The sequence below is a fragment of the Drosophila suzukii genome, chromosome 3 (genome assembly GCF_043229965.1).
Source record: "Drosophila suzukii chromosome 3, CBGP_Dsuzu_IsoJpt1.0, whole genome shotgun sequence".
In the NCBI taxonomy this organism is placed as follows: Eukaryota; Metazoa; Arthropoda; class Insecta; order Diptera; family Drosophilidae; genus Drosophila; species Drosophila suzukii.
In genome coordinates, this window is record NC_092082.1 from 75,508,733 (window position 1) to 75,529,750 (window position 21,018).

The 21,018-nt window shown below is 44.4% G+C and overlaps 4 protein-coding genes and 4 non-coding genes across 14 annotated transcripts; 5 read left to right on the plus strand and 3 right to left on the minus strand.

Moving 5' to 3' along the window:
• Positions 1 to 2,769: 2,769 nt before the first annotated feature.
• On the plus strand, positions 2,770 to 4,051 carry LOC108016436 (SAP domain-containing ribonucleoprotein). The gene is made up of 2 exons (XM_017083087.4): positions 2,770 to 2,920; positions 2,976 to 4,051. Exons 1-2 carry the CDS (start codon positions 2,891 to 2,893, stop codon positions 3,891 to 3,893), a joined length of 948 nt encoding a protein of 315 aa, XP_016938576.3. The 5' UTR covers positions 2,770 to 2,890; the 3' UTR covers positions 3,894 to 4,051.
• A 3-nt stretch (positions 4,052 to 4,054) lies between these two features.
• On the minus strand, positions 4,055 to 8,678 carry rump (heterogeneous nuclear ribonucleoprotein rumpelstiltskin). 2 transcript variants are annotated; one of them, XM_017083085.4, is made up of 5 exons: positions 8,496 to 8,674; positions 7,751 to 8,355; positions 6,514 to 6,652; positions 4,501 to 5,638; positions 4,055 to 4,443 (listed from the first exon to the last, which is right to left on the minus strand). In XM_017083085.4, exons 2-5 carry the CDS (start codon positions 8,347 to 8,349, stop codon positions 4,388 to 4,390), a joined length of 1,932 nt encoding a protein of 643 aa, XP_016938574.3. In that variant the 5' UTR covers positions 8,350 to 8,355; positions 8,496 to 8,674; the 3' UTR covers positions 4,055 to 4,387. The 2 variants fall into 2 exon arrangements, with proteins under 2 accessions (XP_016938574.3, XP_065721631.1); XM_065865559.2 differs by lacking the exons at positions 4,055 to 4,443; positions 6,514 to 6,652 and having other exon boundaries at positions 5,325 to 5,638; positions 8,496 to 8,678.
• Positions 8,679 to 9,346: 668 nt separating this feature from the next.
• LOC108016439 (ankyrin repeat and SAM domain-containing protein 1A) lies at positions 9,347 to 13,736 on the minus strand. Of its 4 annotated transcripts, none has more exons than XM_065865935.2 (9): positions 13,580 to 13,736; positions 13,087 to 13,220; positions 12,255 to 13,018; positions 11,718 to 11,841; positions 11,149 to 11,423; positions 10,159 to 10,964; positions 9,872 to 10,108; positions 9,688 to 9,819; positions 9,347 to 9,631 (listed from the first exon to the last, which is right to left on the minus strand). In XM_065865935.2, exons 2-9 carry the CDS (start codon positions 13,188 to 13,190, stop codon positions 9,557 to 9,559), a joined length of 2,517 nt encoding a protein of 838 aa, XP_065722007.2. In that variant the 5' UTR covers positions 13,191 to 13,220; positions 13,580 to 13,736; the 3' UTR covers positions 9,347 to 9,556. The 4 variants fall into 4 exon arrangements, with proteins under 4 accessions (XP_065722007.2, XP_016938582.4, XP_065722006.2 ...); XM_017083093.4 differs by having other exon boundaries at positions 11,149 to 11,465; XM_065865934.2 differs by having other exon boundaries at positions 10,159 to 10,961; positions 11,149 to 11,468.
• A 303-nt stretch (positions 13,737 to 14,039) lies between these two features.
• On the plus strand, positions 14,040 to 19,875 carry LOC108016438 (phosphatidylinositol glycan anchor biosynthesis class S). 3 transcript variants are annotated; one of them, XM_017083090.4, is made up of 7 exons: positions 14,133 to 14,202; positions 16,202 to 16,292; positions 16,351 to 16,490; positions 16,563 to 16,760; positions 18,247 to 18,441; positions 18,503 to 19,120; positions 19,508 to 19,875. In XM_017083090.4, the coding sequence occupies exons 1-7, from the start codon at positions 14,148 to 14,150 to the stop codon at positions 19,819 to 19,821; spliced, it is 1,611 nt and encodes a 536-aa protein (XP_016938579.4). In that variant the 5' UTR covers positions 14,133 to 14,147; the 3' UTR covers positions 19,822 to 19,875. The 3 variants fall into 3 exon arrangements, with proteins under 3 accessions (XP_065721967.2, XP_016938579.4, XP_070851816.1); XM_065865895.2 differs by lacking the exons at positions 16,202 to 16,292; positions 16,351 to 16,490; positions 16,563 to 16,760; ... (1 more) ...; positions 18,503 to 19,120; positions 19,508 to 19,875 and adding an exon at positions 14,391 to 16,068 and having other exon boundaries at positions 14,040 to 14,202; XM_070995715.1 differs by lacking the exons at positions 14,133 to 14,202; positions 16,202 to 16,292; positions 16,351 to 16,490; ... (2 more) ...; positions 18,503 to 19,120; positions 19,508 to 19,875 and adding exons at positions 14,318 to 14,334; positions 14,391 to 16,068.
• Positions 16,934 to 17,005, plus strand: TRNAD-GUC (transfer RNA aspartic acid (anticodon GUC)). The gene has a single exon. It is a non-coding gene; the product is annotated as a tRNA-Asp (tRNA).
• On the plus strand, positions 17,305 to 17,376 carry TRNAD-GUC (transfer RNA aspartic acid (anticodon GUC)). Its single transcript has one exon. It is a non-coding gene; the product is annotated as a tRNA-Asp (tRNA).
• TRNAD-GUC (transfer RNA aspartic acid (anticodon GUC)) lies at positions 17,702 to 17,773 on the plus strand. The gene has a single exon. It is a non-coding gene; the product is annotated as a tRNA-Asp (tRNA).
• TRNAD-GUC (transfer RNA aspartic acid (anticodon GUC)) lies at positions 17,976 to 18,047 on the minus strand. Its single transcript has one exon. It is a non-coding gene; the product is annotated as a tRNA-Asp (tRNA).
• Positions 19,876 to 21,018: the final 1,143 nt, after the last annotated feature.

Below are 21,018 nucleotides of genomic sequence, written 5' to 3' on the forward strand. Positions count from 1 at the left end.
TCGTAGAGTAAAAGGGTATACTAGATTCGTCGGAAAGTATGTAACAGGCAGAAGGAAGCGTTTCCGACCCCATAAAGTATATATATTCTTGATCAGGATCACTAGCCGAGTCGATCTAGCCATGTCCGTCTGTCCGTCTGTCCGTCTGTCCGTCTGTCCGTCTGTCCGTCTGTCCGTCTGTCCGTCTGTCCGTCTGTCCGTCTGTCCGTATGAACGCTGAGATCTCGGAAACTATGAGAGTTACAATACTGGGATTAGGCACGCAGATTCCTGAGATTCCTGCGCAGCGCAAGTTTGTTTCAGTAGAGTGCCACGCCCACTCTAACGCCCACAAACCGCCCAAAACTGTGGCTCCTACAGTTTTGATGCTAGAATAAAAATTTTAACTGAAATGTAATGTTCTCATCAATACCTATCGATTGACCTAAAAAAAAGTTTGCCACGCCCACTTTAACGCCCACAAACCGCGAAAACCTGTGACGCCCACAATTTTTATGCTAGATAAAAAATTTTAACTGAAATGTATTCGCCTCGTCATTACCTATCGATTGACTCAAAAAAAAGTTTGCCACGCCCACTTTAACGCCCACAAACCGCAAAAACCTGTGACGCCCACAATTTTCATGCTAGATAAAAAATTTTAACTGAAATGTATTGGTCTCGTCAATATCTATCGATTGATCCAAAAAATTTGCCACGCCCACTCTAACGCCCATAACGCTTAAATCTGTATACCGCCGGTAGGTGGCGCATTTTAATCTCGCTTTGCTGCTTGCATATCTCCATTTAGCTGAGTAACGGGTATCTGATAGTCGAGGTACTCGACTATAGCGTTCTTCCTTGTTTTTATTAAAGTCACGAAATTGGTATGGGGCTTAAGTGTGAATTATTAAAGTCAAGATGGTAAAAATTAGGGAGTTTTAAAAATTTCTTCTAAAAATGTATTTCCAAATTTTGAACATTTGTATTTTGTTTCAAGTGACACACTTCACTGAGAACGTTTTTTCTGGTTCGGAATTTTATAATTAGTCATGAAAAAGCCGCAGCAACGGCAATACAATTATTATTTTTCTTAAATTGCTCTTCCTTAATATTAAAATCCAGAACCGTATAAGTCCCTCCTCAGAAATAAACAAACTGATCTACTTCGATTTATTTTAAATTAATTTTTTCCTTCACGTATTTGAAACCCACAGAATAACTTATATATAAATAAGATCTTAGTCAACTGAATTACAAAGGGTACGATTAATTCAAGCTTTAAGTACGCCTAAGTTATGTTGGGCTCATAATTTCTGAGAAATGCGACTATCTAAAAAACTACGTTACTACTGCAAGTGCGTATTCCAAATCCGCTTGCTTAATCTTGCAACTTGAATATGTGCTAGTAATTAATCAACGACATTCCGGCAGTGCGTGCCGCCAGACTCGGACTTTATGTTTGGCCGATGTAACGGTAATTAGACCCCAAGACCGCCTTTCTGGTATAACCAAAAATGTTGCGTTCACTGCTGTAAATGAGTTCAATTAAGCGACACGTTGATGGAGCATTACGTTAATTAGAATTACATGTCACTCCCGTACAAGGAACTAAAGGTCATCGTGACAAAGGCTGCGACCTAAAAAGTCGGCCGATCACAGCAAAGAGAAGCGCCGGAAAATTATTAATAAATATGAGTTTGGAGCAGTGCCAATTAGGGATAGCTACTTATGCCGGCACATGAGCAACATGTGTGCCCCTTGAAAAAAAACAAGAGGTCTGCTGGATGAGTCTCGAAAACGGGGATTGTTCCAAAAAATATTTGCAGGTGCGGCCCCAAGGAGCACTTAAAGAAACAATTCAATATAGCTGGGAAAGTTGTGAGGCCTTCAAGGTTGCAAGGTTAGGAGTTCCTTGCACGGCAAAGAACAAAATTCGACGAGGGAAAGGGCGATTAAGAATAGCACAAGGCGACACCAGACCAGATAATGTTGCATTTCCCGTTTCCGGTCGGGTTTTGCCTGCCAGCTGAGTTGAATGTATCTGCCTGGATCGGAAGGGGGGTGGACCGTGCTATTTCTGAACAGCACTCATATTATATCTTATCTTGCGTACGGGGTCTGCAACAGCAAATCATGAGGGTGAGAGCTGGAGTGACAAAAACAAATATTGCAAGATCCAATAACAATCCTAAATGTTGATTTTAGTTTGTAATTCATTTGCTTGTTTTTAAAATAAACCTTTATTGAGCATTATTTGACTCATTGTTATAGAGGAAGAAAATACGCTTTTCCTTTTGATGGTTCAACCTAAACATTACAAAGAAATACAACCAAAAGGCAATAAATTAATGACTTAAATACAACATTCACAATTTCTTTCCCGCTTTAATATACAGAGTGCCACACAATTTTAAATTAACATAATTTAAATAGTTTATGTACGTCGAATTAGCATCGGTTACTTGGAAACGAATTTGTTTAATGATTGCGTGGAATTCCGAGCCAGGGAGCTCTTTTTATAAAATTCAAATGCACTAATGTGAGGAAACCAAGGAAAAAAAAATATAAATATTTTTAAGAAAGTACTAGGTCGATAAATAATATTTTTAAAACACTTTAAAAACCTTCTTTATTTACACTTTATAACTTATTTTTGTGAAAAATTCCTAACGGCTTTGAGAAAAATTAAGACAAACATAAACATAAAAGTTACATTTATGGGATGTTTTTTTTAGCAGAAAAATATGCCAAGTAAATTTCAAAACGTATTTAAAATTTTTCAAAATATATTCGTGTCACGACATGCAAGAAAATTTTATAATCGATAACTTTGTCTTGCGATAGGCTCATCACTAACAGTACTGGGTGTTCACAACATTTGAGAAAAATTTGTTTAAAACTAGAAAAAATGCCCGAAAGCGACGTGACTAAAATGAAGGTAAGTCCAGGGGATCAAAAATGAGAAGAACTGCAACTGAGAGCGTGTTTTCCAGGTGGCAGATTTGAAGCGGGAGCTCAAACTACGTGGGCTCACTGTGAACGGCAACAAGACGGAACTGCAGGACCGCCTGCAGACAGCTCTATTGGAGGGGGACATTTCTCTGGAGGATTCGGCCATAGCAGATGCTATCGACGACGACGATGTGTCCCTCACGGACGAGGATGAGCACAAGCTGCTGGGCGACGAGAACGACGATGAGCTACTCAAGAGTCCGGTTAGCACGCCCACGACAGTAGCCATTCCGGAACTGCTGGCGGAGGATAAGACGGCAACGGATGCAGCTCCTGCTGGGCCGGCCAAGAAAATAGTGCTAAAGCGAAACAATTCCCAGCAGTCCACGGGTACGGGGGCCAGCACGGGGACAACGCCGTCCAAGGAGAACGAGGCACCCGCTACAACTGCTGGCGACTCCACCGAGGAGACTCCAACCAAGAAGCACAAGCCTATTGTGGTGGGGCCGAAAGCGGAAGGTGAGAAGCCATCCGGCGACAAGAAACTCACCCAGTTGACCGCCCAAGAGCGGTTGGAACTGCGGGCCAAGAAGTTCGGGATCACACCAGTCGCATCCCCAGCTGTTTCCACCGCAGCATCCACAGTTGCCGTAGCCATCAACAAATCCTCGAGCGCCTCCATTACGGCCAACAAGGGCAACAAAGAGACTGAGGAGCAGCAAAAGGAGGCACTCAAAAGGCGCGCCGAACGTTTCGGATGCGTGGTGCCCGAAAAAGCACCTAAAGCCGCGACCGATGACCGACTGCAGAAGCGAAAGGAGCGGTTTGGAGCAGGAGCAGCAGCCTCCGAAGCCACCTCGACGGCCACAACAACGGGATCGAAGGATGCCTGGTCGGAGAAGGCGCGCGCTCGCTTGGAAAGATTTAAAATAGCACCGGCCGCAGAAGCCACCAAATAAGCCACAAAAACAAATCACTTAGGCAGGCAAAAACAATTGTAAATCCTTCCCGGCGTAGGAAGTTTATGCATTCATATATATTGAACCCCAAAGCCACCAATGCTTGTAGTATTTAAGACTAAAATTTCAATAAAAGTACATCTCAGCGTGACAGTGAACACTTTCAGGGGTTTACATATTTTTATTGGTTTTAATTCAATGACTTAAAAATATTTTGAATCGCGTCTTCAGATTTATTGGGGATTCTTCATTTTTTTTGGAACGTCACAATCATAATATTAGAATGTTTAATAATATGCGTATATATATAAAAGTTTTAAAAATATGTGGGTGCATTCGTTTGGGTGAGCTCTTCGTACCTTCGATTACAATAATTTCGGTATTGCGCGTGAAATAAGGAAAATCGGCTCGTTGGTCATCTGAGGATGTGTGGTCAATGCTTAAAGTTTTGATTGGGGCCAAGAACCGAGGAACTCGGAACTTTATCGCCAGACTTAAAAGTAGGTTACTTTAATGTTGCGCCCATCCAGACGGGAACCATCCATGAGCGCTGAAAAGAGGGCTCGGTTTAGTAAATTGAAGGAATCTATTTACGAATATTAATTACCTATAGCCAGCTCGGCATCGCGCTCCTTGAAGAACCGCACTACGCCCACGTCGTTGCCGCGGATCTCAGCAAACTTGACGTCTCCAATCTCACGGAACTTGTCGCGCAACGTCTGCCAGGTGCAACTCATTGGAACGTTCTTGATAATAATGGTGTCCGACTTGCGGGAAACACCGCCAGCATTTCCGGACCCAACGTTGGAGTTGCCCACGTTGCTGCCGCCACCAAAGAGGTCCAACTGGTTGCCCGAGTTGTAGTCGTTGCTGTCCCCGCCGCCTCCTCCGTTACCGCCACCGACTCCGCCGGAGCTGCTGTAGGCGTTGTAGCCAACGTTACCGGACCCGCCGCCACCGCCGCTGTAGTTGTTTCCGGAGCTGTAGTTGTTGCCACCACCACCGCCGCCGGTCCCGCTGCTGTAGTTGTTTGAAAGGCCCACGTTGCTAGGTGCCAGGTTGTCATCGTTTCCAGAGTTGCCCAGATTAAGCCCCAGGTTGTTCAGCGAAGAAGTCAGCAAGGGGTTGGTTAAATTGCCTCCCTGGTTTCCAAGGTTGCCAACCACGGCGGCCAAAAGGCTGGGATTAAGATTGTTCAAGTTTAATCCGCCGGTGCCAGCATTGTTGCCCAGGCTGGGCTTCTGCACCGGGGCCACAGGTGATGGCTGCACCGCAGCATGGTTACCGAACATTACTCCGGTCAGATTGTTGAGAAGATTGGTGGTGGCGTTGCTAACGGCGCTGCTGTTGGGCTGACTACCCACTGATCCCAACTGAGATCCTTGCTGCGGGTTGCCCAGCAACTGGCCCTGGCTCTGACCACCATTGGGCAGGTTGTGAGCCACGTCCTTCAGCGGCTCGCCGTTCGGTCCCAGACCGATGCCAACTCCACCCAAGCCCTCTGGCAGCTTTACGCCTTCATTCTTGTCCGGAATGCGGTCCAGGCGCACGGTCATGCGACGATCGAAGAGCATCTGACGATCCAGCATAGAAATGGCCTGCACAGCCTCTACGGGGTGATCGTACTCGATGACAGCAAAGCCACGGCTGTTGCCCTCCTTGTCCAGCGAAAGGTCTACGCTCTGCACTTTGCCGGCCAGCTTGAAGACCTGCTTGAGCTTCTTGTTGTCCACCTTGTAGTCCAGCTGCAGGTATTTCAAGAGAGAGATTAGCAGTGTATCAATACGATGGCTAAGCCACTGAAATGGTTTCGAAAGGTGACCATGCTGATTCAAACCACTGTCTTTGACAAAACCACGCGGCAAAGCTATGCTGACGATAGATGAGAATCTCAGGAGAGTCAGTCCAGCACATGTGCCCAGAAACCAAATGCAATAGCCCAAGACGACGTCGAATTTCGTTAAACCTGTAGCTGCTTCATATTTATAACCCAATTAAAAGAAGTGGTCTTCGCGGAAAATTCATATGTGAGGAGCGTGAAAAAGGCAAAACACTGCAACCAACAAACCGTCAGGGAACTTTCCAAGTCATTGCTGCTGCAGACGTACCAATTTGTGTTAAGCAAGTAAATTAAAACATTTTTCAATTGACGATTTTGAATAGCCCAATTTAAAGTGGCCAGACCAGTAACTTAGAAGGGATAAAGCAGACCCACAGTTTGAACAGCTTCGACCCATTGAAAGTATAAAGTTTTGAAAAAATGAAGAGTGTATAGCCATCTGGAAATAATTTGTGCACTTAAAATCGATTGCGTCGTCCGTGATTTTCCTAGGTCAGTGATCCACAGTTAATTAGCGACTTGCACTTCCGTCCCTTGAAATGCATACATAAAATCGAAGTAGGAAAGGAACCCAGGGAGAGGATCCGGAGGATTATTGTAACCTTAGAAACCACCAAGACAAGTAAACCAATTCCTCCCTGAAGGTGTAATCTATTTGGGTTATAAATACGAAGCAGAGACCCCGTAACAAGAACAAAACGCAGCATATTTGTAGTGTGGTCCGGTCCAGTTGAATACTATACATAGGATTATTGGAATTTTATAATACAATATACTCACATTAGCAACAAAAACCTTATTATGCAAAGGTCCACTTATGCCAAGACTCTCCAAAAACGAAGCAGAAAGCCCATACAAATTGTAATTCGACGAATTATTATAATCATTTGACATCATGTTAAAATTATTACGCCCAGATCTAGAAAAAGAGAAGCCAGAGATCCAGAGAAAAATCACAAAGAGCACAGGTAAGCTTCAGCTACGGAAGAGTGGGATGCCAAGAGCCGCAGGATCTTCAGACACGTTCAATAGTTTACCTTCTGTTAACTGACCCAATTTCGAATCATATGCAGCTTCAATGCAACTTTTTACCTTAAAATACCTCTATAAGTTAATACTTTGTATTCTTTTCTGGGCTATACGACTGCGACTTCTAATAGTTAGTATGTAAAATTCCGATGTATCAATTTTTAACTTAATCACAGCCATTGGTTTTTCAAACAGAATCTCAAAAAAACATAAATTGTTGACAAATTTCACGCTTATTAGTAATGACACCAAAAAATCGTCTCCAATTGCTTTGAACACCTTTCACAACCAAGTCCAAAATCCAAACAGTGCAGGGACAGTTAGCTGATAAATAATTCATCGGAGGCTTAGTTCGAAATCGCATTGTTTAAAGAATAACTCTACTAAGAGAACTTCGAAGATTGTGGTGTAATACAGATGAATTCGACTAAGTGTCACCACCGAATATCTATTTGCCTTTCCTTAGAATAGATGCAAAAATCCAATTGTTTACCACTTAATAGAAATATTCAGCATATATAGAATTTGTATACATTGCTTACTTAAATAAACGATTAGTTAGTAAATAGAAATGCGAGCAATAAAAGCTTAAAGGAACCTTAATTAAATCGGAGTGTGACAGTTATCCAACAGTTTTCAGATAAATACAAAAACGGCAACTGATAGATGCAAATATCCTAGGATCTACAACTGGTCTATATGGAATTTCCATTAAATTGAATAATAAATTGTTTAAAATCAGCTCATAAATTCGAAATCAACCACTGAAAGATTCAATATTTTGCGATCTATACTCGAAAATACCTCACACTAAATAATTCATTTCAATGCCGAAACCGCAGTCGTTGATAAATATGCAATAGAAACCACTGCCAGCTGGGAAGTTTTGAAAATTGGGTAATTTATGCGTGCTACGAACTCTGCTTTCCTGCTCCAGAACATCGAAAGAAGTACACATACAGGATATTAGCATAAAGGGGGTACTCACAGTCTGTCGTCGTCGCGGCGGGAGAAGCCGCGATCGCGGTCATCCATGTGGTCGCGGCCACCGCCGCCGCCTCCTCCGTTGCCGCCATTTCCGCCTCCTCCACCGCCACCTCCACCACCACCGCCTCCGGCTCCATCACGGACGATCCGACCGTACTGATCGCGCTGCTCGCCGTGATCCTCCTTGACCACCAGCTCACGGCCATTCACCTCGTAGCGGTTCATCTTCTCCATGGCCTTCTGCACGTTCTCCGGATCCTTGAACTCCACGATGCCACAACCACGTGCCTTGCCGCTTTCATCAAAGAACAGCTGCACGTACTCAATGGAGCCGACGATGCGGCGGAACAGATCCTTCAGATCCTGCCAGCGGTAGTCGTAGGGAATGTTCGAAATGTAAACCCGGCAGTTGCGACGTTCGCGGCTCCGGTCGCGTACATTGTTGCCACCGCTGCCTCCCCCGCCGCCACCGCCTCCCTGGTTACCACCGGCGTTTCCATTGCCATCCGCGTCCGAGAAGCGGGAGCCACGTGCTCCGCGCACTCGACGATCGCGCTCCTTCTCGCGGTTCTCCACCGAGTTGCCTGCGTCCATGTTCATTGTCGTCTGCAAGGGAGCCCCAAAGCGGTTTTAGTATTTGTGATATGTGAGGTAGTACACACCCGAAGCGGCGTCAGCGAAAACAAAATGGCGACCGCGTCAATGGACCTTTCGGCCGAATGTTCTTTTTCACCGTGGTAATTTACCTTTCTGCTGGCAGTTGAATTTGTAATTGAAGAGCACTCAATGCTCGCTTTTCTGTATTCTCTGCTTACGGCGAAGATAGTTATTATGCAATACAAGTTTTTTTGAGTTTACAATTTCGGAGATCAATTGAAAAACGCACAGAATTTTTTCATTTACAGACCAGTGTGACCGGACCTAAGATGAATACCATAATATACCATTTCAGTTTTAGGAAATAATATTTATATACCAACGAAATAAAAAATGAAGGGTATTCCCGAACATTTTGAATTATTTTTTAACTCTATTTGACTTTTCTTTTCTATAAAAGTTCTATTTTCAGACTTATTTTACTTATTTATATAAAGCTAGCTTAAAGTTAAAGCTATATGCAAACTAAATTTAGAGCTCTAGCAGCTAAGGCCTTCAGATATTTTCAGACTTTTTGCCATTCAGTCCTTGAAAACCACAAAGAAAAAGTCAAATACAGTATGGGTTAGTAACTTTAATTCAAACTAGGTAGTGTTTTTTTTTACTTTTTATAAGCTTTAAAATTATTTTATGCATTAACTTACAATAAATAAAAAATATATTCCCTCCATTGCTGACATGTTGTGTTGAATTTTCAACAATTCAATAGTTTTAAACTAATTTCCCGTTTGTTTTTTCTATACACAACATTTAATAAAAAGCTGTACTCTCAAAAACACCGACTACCGATATCCACCAAATTTTCAGAATCCATAATTTTTAATTATGTCAAAAAAATACTTTAATTTTTTTTATCAAAAGGACACTTTTTATGATTTTATTAATGATGTTAAAAAAATTATTTTTCAGCGAATTCAGTTATTTAAAAATATTAAAGCAATGATAATTCGATATAAATTTATTTAAAAACTCTCAAATACTTAACATGTGAGCTGCTTTTTGTGAAGCAAAGCCTGCATCGAGATGGCATCAACGACTAGCAAATGAAAAAAACATTTACACGTGAAATGCAATGAAATAAATAATAAACACCGCTCGGTGGCAGTTGTGGCACTTCCATGGCTTAGCACTCTTTGTTTAAGGGCGCGCCCTATCTGCTCACAGCTAACTGGTAGGCCACCTCAAAGGCCTGTCCCAGAGTCATAATGATTTCCTTGGCCAGCTCCTGTAAATAAGAGCTCGTTAGCAAAAAAAGGGTTTTTCTAAATACAAGTTACGAACCAAGCTATCCACCATAAATACGTGACAATAATGCAGATTCTGCTCTTTGGTTATGTAGGCAAAGTAGCGCATATCTTCCGAGTCCTGGCACACACAATTGATGTTCTCAATGTCATGGCAGCAAAATGCAGTCTAGAAAAAATATAGATTAGATATTTGCTTATAAAGCGACTGATATATCAACCTTTTTCTCATGATCTATGAACTTGACGCCGACGCAGGAGACAGCAATGTCCACATTCAGGCGCGTCGGGAGATTAGCAGCTTTCAGATACTTTGTGGAAGTGGTGCAGTTTTCGAGCAAACTGAAATCACTGACACTCGCCGCCGACTTCATGGTCTCATCGATCTTCAGTTTTAGGATGGATTTGCGTGTTGAAAGGGTGCCCTGCAACTTGCGAATTACAGTCGAGCCTAGATACTGTAATTTATAAATTAGTTTCGGCATTAAAGAATTATAAATGTACTTACAAACAGAGAATATCGAATTTCGCCATAGATCAGTGTGTATGGCGAGTGACACCAGTTGGAAGCGGAGCCCTGTTTTCTGCCCAGCAGCAATTCAACCGGATCCCGTATGTGCAAGGACTGTCGAGAATCTTCCAAGGACAGACTTGGCTGGTCTTTGATCAACTCCTCGGGTTCCTGATCCACCGTAGACACTTCGTTGCCAATGTTCTCAAAAATGGTTTCGATCTCGGCCCACTCTCGAGAGGCGCTAAAGTCCTCTCCCAATGCAGAGCATCTCTGCCTGGACAGGCTACGTCGATGGTTTTGGGCATGTGCCGACCTCACCATGCTGGGCGATCGCAGAAACTCCCGATCCCCTGGCCCAGATCCTTTGCCATCCACCACATCCGAGGACAAGTTTAAAGTGGATCCCTTAAAGAGTCCAGCGAAGGGATTATCAGCCACGTACTCCTCCACCAGGTCGGAACCCATCGAGTTGGTGGTCCGCGGGGATTCCCCCGACTCCAGTAAGCTATCTTTCCGCAGCGTAGCCGGCTGCATGAAGTCAAAGATTGTGCGCTCCGCCTCTGTCACCGTGGGTGGCGGATAATCCGGCGTGGGTGAATGTCGAACCAATCGCAGTTTGCTGCCATTACCATTATTGTTATTGTTATTATCCACAGATGTCGCGCCACTGTCTTCTTCTATTGGCACCAGATTCGCATAGTCGTTGTATTCGCCGTTTATTCGAGTGCGTGGTTTAGGAACTGGAGGAGCCGGCAGCGTCATCTCCACATACGAAGCCACCGCTGGTTGACGCACCGCTGCTGTAAATGGACACAAGACCAGATGTTTATTTCATTGACTCACTACTTAGATCATTTTATCGTTTTCAGTGTGTGTATACTCTGTAGTTAAACTTTTTACCAAGGCTAAGAAAATAAAAGCAAGATATTTAACTCTCTCGTTGCCAATATTTTCTAATACATTTAAATGACATTTTTTACTCACAGTTGTTACTGGTGCTGGCTGAGTTATCGTCGCTGGTGGAGTCGTTCTTCAGCAGATTAATGTACTCATACGATCTCGAAGGGACCGATCCGTTGGAGATATCGTTGCCAGTCCGAAAGCTGGGCAGGACGGGTTGCTTATACACCGGCTTGTAGCTGATCCACAGATCTCCGCCATCCGACCGAATGTCGTCCATGTTGTCGCAGGACCTCTGCTGCACAATGGGCTTCATTGGTAGGTAGTTCTCCGGCGTCTTGCCGAAAACGTCCAGCGAGCTTAAAGAGTGCGAAAGTCCGTTGACTTGATGATCTGGCTTTCTACTTGGCGAGGGGTGAGTAGGTGGTTATGGAAGAGAGACCAGACCAGTTAATTGAAGAGACGCACAACCAATTCTGAAGTTGATTCTGATGAGTGCAAGGGCTAGTGGGCGTGGACATGAGAGTGGGTACGAGTGCGAGTGGGGATGAGTGCGTTTTCCGAATGACATGAGCTGCGGGCTAAGTTAATTAGGGTCAGCAAGATGTGGGTGTGTGGCTCAGTGTCGCAGTGCATGGTGGTGATGGGCTTACTTCCTCTGCCTGGGCGGCAGCCTCAGTCGCTGCGAGTTCTTCTCGTACAACCGCTTCGGCAGCGACTGTGTGCCGTTTTCCACAACAACTGGCTTCTGCATTTCCCTCGCTGCTTGGGTGAACTCTGCAAAAGATCGAGGGTGTTGGGGGTTAAAAGGGACCACTAGAATATGATAAACTTGGCCAGTTTTATTAAACAAAGTCAGTTGTTACATTTTCAAGAAGTTCTATTTCTTTCTTACCGACTTACAAAGCTTATAGTCAGTATTAAGAAAAGAATAATATCAGTTGCACATTTTTCAAATTGCATCTCCTCCTTCTGACATTATATCTTTAAAGATATATTTTTTATGTTTGTTATTTGCATACATATACAAAATATAAAATGGAAAATAAAAATTGACTTCAAAACTTTATCTAAATAATGTGCCTTTTGTTTATACATATAAATTCTAATGAAGATAAGCAATTTTAGCAAATAAACAAAACGAACTCTTTGTTTATGTTTCTTTTCAATGGGAAATTACTTATACGCACCGGTGATGGCGCCCACAATGTCGTAGGTCACATGTGGCGGATAATCTGAGAGAATGTCCAGGGCTGTGCGTCCGTTCCCATCGGTGGCGTACACGTAGATCCCGGCCTTGAGCAGAGTTACCACCACGGACTTTTTGCCACAGAGAGCGGCCTCGTGGAGGGCGCTGCCCGCGTGGGTGAGTATATTAACATCGACGCCGGCTGCCAGCAGCGTTTCCACCACCTTCTTGTGCCCATTCCGGCTGGCCAGGTGCAGGCAAGTATGCGTGAAGATGTGCTTGATGGGCGAGCCCAGCAGCTCCTCCTCTTCCGCCTCAAATCGCCTGTATGGCAATATCAAGTCGGGATAAACGCGCAGCAGGGTCTGCACCACCTGCAGGCGGCCAAACTGGGCAGCCAAATCCAGAGCTGTTTGAAAGCTATTGTTGCGTATAGCGGGATCGGCGCCATAGGACAGCAGTATGGCCACCACGGCATTGTGACCATGCTGGGCTCCCGAGTGCAGGGGCGTCTCGTTCTCGATGGTCTGGGCGTTGGGATTGGCACCAGTGGGAGTATGCATCAGCAGCATCTTGACGATGTCCTGGTGGCCCGCCCAGGCGGCCAGGAAAAGGGGCGTAGAGCCCCGGATATCGGGAACATCCAATAAAGCGTTGTGGGATAGGAGAAGCCGCACAATGTTACTATGGCCGTTCAGACAGGCGTGGTGCAGCGAGGTATATCCATTCATGTCCTGGCAATTGATGCTGGGACTGCGTCGAAAGCTGAAAAAAGATGAGTTCGTTAGCGTGAATAACAGGTTCATATTAAACAGGTGCTACTGATGACTCACCTGGACAGCGGCCCATGACGTTTGCTCGAGTGCTCCAGCAGCTTGTCCACCGTCTTAATGTCGCCGCCTCGCGATGCCTCCAGCAAGTGCTGATCCTTGCCCATTGCTCCTCCGGATCCTCCAAGACTAGGTATCTACAGGGGCAGAACAAGAACACATGTCAGGTTGTTTTAGCTGGTGCTCCGATTCCAAGAGAATGAGATCATCGCGAGCATACAGAATACCACAGCCCCACCCCCAGCCCAAAGAATCAGGTGGCGGGCGGGCGGAATCAGCTGTTTGGCCCTAGCACGCACACAATCGCACGCGCATATCTCGCATTTATTTACACGAAATCTAAATAAACATTCCAGCGAAACGCACGAAATTGTTTTTGTTGATTATAGGGCTGAATGGTGGCTCCGCCTCTTCCAAGGTCACTTAACGGCATTGGGTTGCTCCAATTGGAATTTACCTCCCGCCAACTATCTTTTATCTTTTAGTTTAAATTTACCGGCTATGACGACGTCCGTTTCGAAAGTGTACAGCCATAAACGATCAACTTGTTTGCCTCCGCGATAAGCAATTAATAAAGTTGCGGACTAAACTTTATTTACGTGCAGCGCCGATCTAGCCAGGGCCAGTGTTGGGAAACAACCAAACTAAGCAATTGTTCGTTACTAATTGGTTAGAGGTAGGAGCGTGAGGTGACAAGAGAACACACGGGAATCACGAGCCACCAGTGCTGAGCACCATACATAGTTGCGATATTATTTTAATGGTTATTTCCAGCAAATTTATTTATTCACTCCTTTTCCCGAGTTCCGAAACAGAGTGAGTGAGGGGACCAATTAACTTTTAATTTTTTATGCTACACTTATTTAGGGATTATTAAATTTATATTTGTATTTAATTTTTGCGAATACAGCATGTAAAGTAGAAACCGCGTGAAATAGCCAAACTTTCACCACTACCACGACCCAGCCGATAGTTGCCATCGCACATCTCTATCTGCACAAGCCAAATTTTTTATTTTCCCTGGCAAGATTCACGTTTTCCCCGGAAATTTGACCCACAAAACAATGGAAACCACCAGCTCCAGTCCAGTAAAGCCCCGGCGAAAAGACAAGGACGAAGGTAAGTGGAAACTCTGAGAAATCCGCCCCCAAACGAAAAAGCGAGATGTGCCGGCACATCGGGTGCCACTCACCTTTGATAACGCGTGTGTCAGTGCTGGTGTGCGTTAGAAGCAGCCAAATTAAAGTTAAGGTATGCCTCTGTTTAATCCGCTTAATGCCAACCCATTCACTATGTTACTCTTGCAGATGGCCACGCGGAGCAGGAGCAGGACTCCACGGACCAGGCGGGCGAGCCGCAGAGAAAGCTCCTGCGGCTGGCCGAGACTTCCCCAGCGAAGGAAGTGCTCCTGAACGAAGCCTACCAGCAGCCGGAACTTACCCAGTGGCTGCAAACCGCCTGGTCGGAGGAGAAGAGCCAAGGGAAGAAGGAGACTCAGACAGGAGCTCAGGTTTTCGGCGATCCCTTCCAGATCTGCCTGCTGCCCGGCCTATTGGAAAAGGGCCAGAGCCAGGCGCTGGTCGCCGAGATCATTCAGAAAGTGCAGTGGTCGCGCAAGCAGATGGATCTGTACGAGTTCTACCAGAGCACCGATCTCTCCAACATGCCCGCTTGCCGACTCCTGACCAACTTCCTGCAGGTGCTGCGCAAACAAGTGCGTCCCTGGCTGGAGAAGGTGACCAACCTCAAGCTGGACTATGTGTCCGCCTCCTGCAGCATGTACACCTGCGGCGACTACCTGCTCGTGCACGACGATCTGCTCAAGGACCGCCAAGTGGCCTTCATCTACTACCTATCGCCCTGGGAAGGAGCGGAGGAGTGGTCTGAGTCGCAGGGCGGCTGCCTTGAGATCTTCGGCAGTGACGATCAGTGCTTTCCGCAGTTCCCAGTGCAGCGGAAGATCGCCCCCAAAGACAACCAGTTCGCCTTCTTTAAGGTGGGCTCCCGCTCCTTCCATCAGGTGGGCGAGGTGACCACATTCGACTACCCGCGTCTTACTATCAACGGTTGGTTCCACGGCGAGACCAACGAGGCCTTCGTCGCCGACTCCCTGCGCGCCTTTCCCCGCCTGAATTACCTGCAACCCGACAGCCTGAATAAGCCACCACTCGGCCTGTTTCTCAACAATGTGTACTTGAAGAGCGCCACACGCCGAAGCATCCAAAAACGGATCGAGGAAAACTCTGAGATCTGTTTGTACGAATTCTTTAAGCGAGAAAAATTCGAGTTGGCTCGGTCGCAGCTGCTAGCGGATTCGAACACCCTGAAGTGGCGGAGACAAGGACCAGCAAACGCACACAACTACGAGGTTCTTGATTTGACGACAGCCAAAGGCACCATCCTGGAACTGCTGCAGCTGTTCCGCAGCCACGCCATGTTTGATTTGCTGCGGGATTTTACCGATCTGGATTTGTCGGGCGCCGATGCCCAGAGTCCAAAATGTAGCGTGGAGCTGCAGCGCTGGTCCCACGGCAACTACACAGTGCTGGGCGACGGTCTGGCCAGCGAGGAGAACACTTTAGACCTGGTATACTACCTTAACGCGGCCGAAGGGGCAGCGGTGATAACATATCTCTCGCCGGACGCCGAAATGCCAGCGGCGAAAGCACCGGCGGATAACAGGCGGTCGGACTATGACGGCGAGGATGAGGACGATTCCGTTCTGCTCACCATCACGCCCGTGGACAATGCCCTGAACATAGTGTACCGGTGCGAGGGCACCACAAAGTTCACCAAATACGTGTCGCGCAACACTCCCCTGGAAAAGGGTCCGGTTTTTGTTATTTCGTGCAGCTACAAGGAGTAGCATGTGACTTTATTTTACAACACGCGCACAATTACTCCTCAAGGACTATTCACATTCATACCGTTCTATTGTACAGAAACTAATTAACATAATAAAATCTTTAAAAAACCAAAAGCAAATATTTTTTTCTTTTAAATATTATGAAGAGGATATTAATTCGAATCGACTAAGGGCGTTAGAGTCAAAGCTAAAGAAACGCACCGAACAGCGAAGGTTCAGGAACTAATCAGACACTTCCTCTTAACTTTTCAGATAAGTTTCGGATTGGGGCCACAGTTGCCTTTATTGTGGTGATCATTGGTATTGGCGTGCCCATGTGGTGGCACACCACCACTGTCTATAGGTGAGTCAAAAATGTCTGGCGGCGTTTTCCGAATTATCCATAATTGTTATATTCGCAGAGTCACTTTGCCTTCGTCGGACATTCTGAGTCTCAGTGAAACTCCCATCAAAACGGCTGTGCAGGTGTCCATCTACACACAACAAACCAGCCGTGGACAGTTGCTCATCGGCGAACTGCAGAGTGCCTTTAACGATAGTGGTAAGTACATTCACTCTACTAGCATACTTCTTCAGAAATTTATTTATCAATGTTACGTGGTCGTGCTTCCAGAAATATGGTCTGTGGAGTTCAAGCAACTATCCCCAACCAGCAAAACCCAAGAGGCTCACACACCGGCTGCTCTAGAGAAGCTGCTGCTCGAGGAAAATGTTCAGAGCGTCGGCGACTTCATGTTTATCGAGTGGCCCAAACTGCAGGAGGAGCTGTTATTAACCACCGAAAGATCAGCCCTGATGAGAGCCGATACTAGTGAGTATATTTCTCTGCTATAATAATCGGGCTTACAAAAATGAAAATAGCAATATTTGATTAGTATTTTAAATGATTAGTATTTTTATGATTTTAAAAATTCTTAAGAAGTCAAGAATTCTTTGGTTTATTCAAAAACGTTTCTTATCATTCAATATTGGGCGCGTTCAAGGTCCTCGATAGTATAGTGGTTAGTATCCCCGCCTGTCACGCGGGAGACCGGGGTTCAATTCCCCGTCGGGGAGAGTAACAAAACCGAATTTTGTTTCAATGTTTTTTTTTTTAAGGTTTACAACTATTTTGGATTGTTAGTTGACATCGCAAAATATTGAAATATTTAAAAAAATTCTATCAATTTTATATGAATGGAAAAGAAATAAAAATGTTGAATTTATTTATTGATATTAACAAATTTTTCTTAGAAATTTTACTATTTACAATTTAATAATATTAAAAACTAAGAAATTAAATAGTTCTTTGAATTTGAGTTTTTAAATGTTTATACCAAAGAATTTGACACCGATATAATTCGCATGCCTCCAGGTCCTCGATAGTATAGTGGTTAGTATCCCCGCCTGTCACGCGGGAGACCGGGGTTCAATTCCCCGTCGGGGAGAGTTACAAATGTAATTTGTTTCACATTTTTTTATATTTTATATTAAGTAGTTTCTTTTTATTGTTAGTTGACATTCCGAAAATTTTCGGCCAAAATATCAAAACATTTAAAAAAATAAGTTTCACAGTTTTCTACTAATGCCTAACAGAAGATAGCAATGGTTTCACAAATTGCTTTAATTGCTAATGATTATTTCTTCTTACAAGTTGGTCTATTTTTTAAATATATAAAGTAATATGTACTAAAATATAAAGTTTAAGAAATTAAAGTTCTTAAAAGTTTATACAAAAACATTTCATGTCAAATAACAAAAGCTGCTCCCAGGTCCTCGATAGTATAGTGGTTAGTATCCCCGCCTGTCACGCGGGAGACCGGGGTTCAATTCCCCGTCGGGGAGATCAATAACATTTTTTTTTTAATCTTTGAAATCTTATTTGACTTGTTTTGTAATCGAAAAAGTTAATAAAAATCAAATTTTCAAAACCTTTTATTTTTGTTGAACTATTTCTATAAACCAAAAACTTCGAAAGTAACTATTTTGAATTAAACAATTTGTCCAATTGAAAATTGAAATTCAGTAAATTAAAAAAATGCAACATCTCCCCGACGGGGAATTGAACCCCGGTCTCCCGCGTGACAGGCGGGGATACTAACCACTATACTATCGAGGAAGGTAAACATTTTTAAGAAGTTTCATAGCCAATGAAGCCTATAATCTATATTCCTCCACTTAATGTGTGCCAAGATAATTATTTATGACCACTTAGTACATATAAATAATAAAAAGAAGAAAGCAGACAAAAATGTTATGTTTAAAAATTCCCAAGCTGCCGGTTAAAAGACTAATCTTTTCTATTAAATACTGTTTAGCTTCTAATAAAATCGCTCAGCTGCTGCATGCCAAGATCCTGCAGACGTACCGCATTAACCAAATTTTGAGTACCGATGAAAGGATGGGAACCAAGTCGGAAGCTCCACAACCAGCTTATGATGTTATTGTCTCCGTTCTTAATCCAAAACCGCGTCTCACGCACGCCCAGTGGAACATAGCAATGGCTGTGAAGAGTAAGCATTAAAGGATTCTAAAAAGTCCGTCCATACTCATCTCCAATGACTTCTTTTACAGCATATATTGAGCCCTGGCTGGCTCAGGTGTCGGGCGTGTCCAACTACACGGTGCGATCGCAGTGGAAGTACAGGGTGTCAATTGAGGCTGATCTAAAGCAGGTGCGCGACCAGAGTAAGTTAGGTCGGCACTACGCACTTCAGGAGTCCTCCCTGCCCCATCTGCTCACTTCGATTGCCCAGAACCTGAGCGCCAGCACCACCGACAAGCCGGCCATCAACCTGGTGGTTTACATCCCACCCTGCCACGTGGCTCCCCTGCACATCTACAACAGCAAGGATCAGCGGCTGACGCGGAACGGTGTGGATGCCTTCATTTCGCCGCCTTGGGGTGGCTTCATTATAGCCAATCCGCCGATGCATGTCTGTCTGGCGGCCATGAGCGATCACCAGCCAGTGCCATACTACGTCAGCACCACGGACAACATGCAGGTGATGCTGGACCAACTGCACAAGCTGCTCGACATCAGCAGTGAGCTGCAGATGGATGGCGTTAAGGTGGTGGACATCGAGCAGCTGGAGCCTCGCCGTTGGGAGTACGAAGCATACTTAAGGCGCAGCGCCATCCGCCACATTGCCACAGCAAGCAACACGCTCCAGAGCCTCATTAAGCTTTTAGGTACGCCTCGTTTTGCTTTTCCAAATTATGAAAAGCGGTATTTATATAGGTACTCATGCAGTTTCAACACAAGCTAATTAGTCAATAGGTATAGTTATCTATACGATATGGTATGGTATGGATATCATAGGATATGGTGATGCCATTTAAACCGAAATGTAAATTTGTTTTTTTTAAACTAATAACTGTAATGATGATTTTATATATAGACATTATTAGGCGAAGATTAATGACCTTCGGGCCCTACCATGATTACTAGTTATCTTTTTAAAATAATCATTTAAATAGGTTTTACGCTTGTTTTATTGAATCTGAGCTGCTTGAGAAGTATAATAACCAACTAAATGGGACCATGTATTTTAATATTCGCTTCCTCCTCTCGTTTAGATGAAATCAGCTACATTGTGATAGACGACGATGTGGGCGCCGCCATAACGAACTCCTATTCAGACATTTTGGCCGCCAAGGCTGCCCTTTTGGAGCACCGACTGGCGGACGCCTCAGTGCTGGCCAAGCGTGCCTTTGTGGCCTCGGAGCGGGGATTCTTTGACTCCAGTCTTCTGGCGCAGCTGTACTTCCCGGACGAACAGAAGTACGCCATCTACATTCCACTCTTCCTGCCCATTATGGTGCCCGTGCTCAGTTCGTTCAACATGATGCGCAGTGTGCTGCTGGCCAGGCGGAAGGAGAAGCAGTCTTAAACGAACCATAACCAAATAGTATCACTTTTCATTAAAACTATATATTCTTGATAAGCTGTTAGTGTTGCGTTTTATTGGTTCACTTCGGTTTTATGTAGTATTTGTCATCGTCAAGGTCTCGGCGCCCATCATTTCTGGCAGCTTGGTAGTAGTCCAACATGTTTAAACTGTAGACTGTCGTACATAAGAGATAGCTGAAAAGTATTCGTGCCGCTATCATGTCGGTCTGTGGAAACTTGATGGAAAATGGGTTTAAAACTATGAAATTTTGATCTGTCGTTGAAAGTTGAACATTTGAAAGCAATTACACGTGCCACTAATCTTTATGTTTTCTGAGCGTGGGTGTGTTGCAACTTGGTGTCATGGCTGCTGGGGGACCAGCAGAGTCCGCTCAGCGTATGAACGTCGCGTATAGGTCAGGTTCAGCGGCGAGATCGCTGCCGGATGAATGTCAGTAGTGACAGGAGGCCAGACACGCAGTCGGTGGCTAGTCATATCCAAAATGATCTTTTCCAGCGGGTTTTCATAATGAAGTTCTGTGCTCAGTAAGACATCAGACAAGCACTAACCACTGATAATAACAATAGATTTTAATGGTTTTTTTTAGTTTGTGTAATCACAATGATGGGTTTTAGTACCATATTTAACTGTCTTTATTTAAATATTAAAACGAATATAAAACCCTTGGTTATTCGTTAGTATAAGAAGAATACTGAAAAGCCTTTTGCTTGTTTCTTTATTTTAGGGGTTCCTTTAATCTAGATGATGAGGTTCCGCACAGCGCTGAAATAGGAAGTTGAAGTAACCAAATAAGTCTTCAGTTATTTGAGGTATGCCTTTTTAGGCACTTCCATCACAATTGCATGCCATTGCAAATGAGCAGATGAAGGCAAACGAAAAAGCGACTGTCAAAACTCGTTAAACATGGAATTCAATTGGTAATGGGCCTTCGCCACGGTGGGAGGGGCAGGCGGAAGATCTGACCAAAAAAAAAAATAGGGGGCGGGGCCGGGGTCGGCGTCAAACTTGGCGCATTAAAAGTAAATAGTTAATTTTTAATTGCTCACGGCTCGTTGGCGTTCGACAAAGAGCTGCTCGAAAACGAAAAGATCTCTCGGCATGCCAACATATTCAACAAGTATTTGTCTTCCCAAAGGTTAAATATTATTTTAATGAGCCGCGCAGAGCGACAGGGAC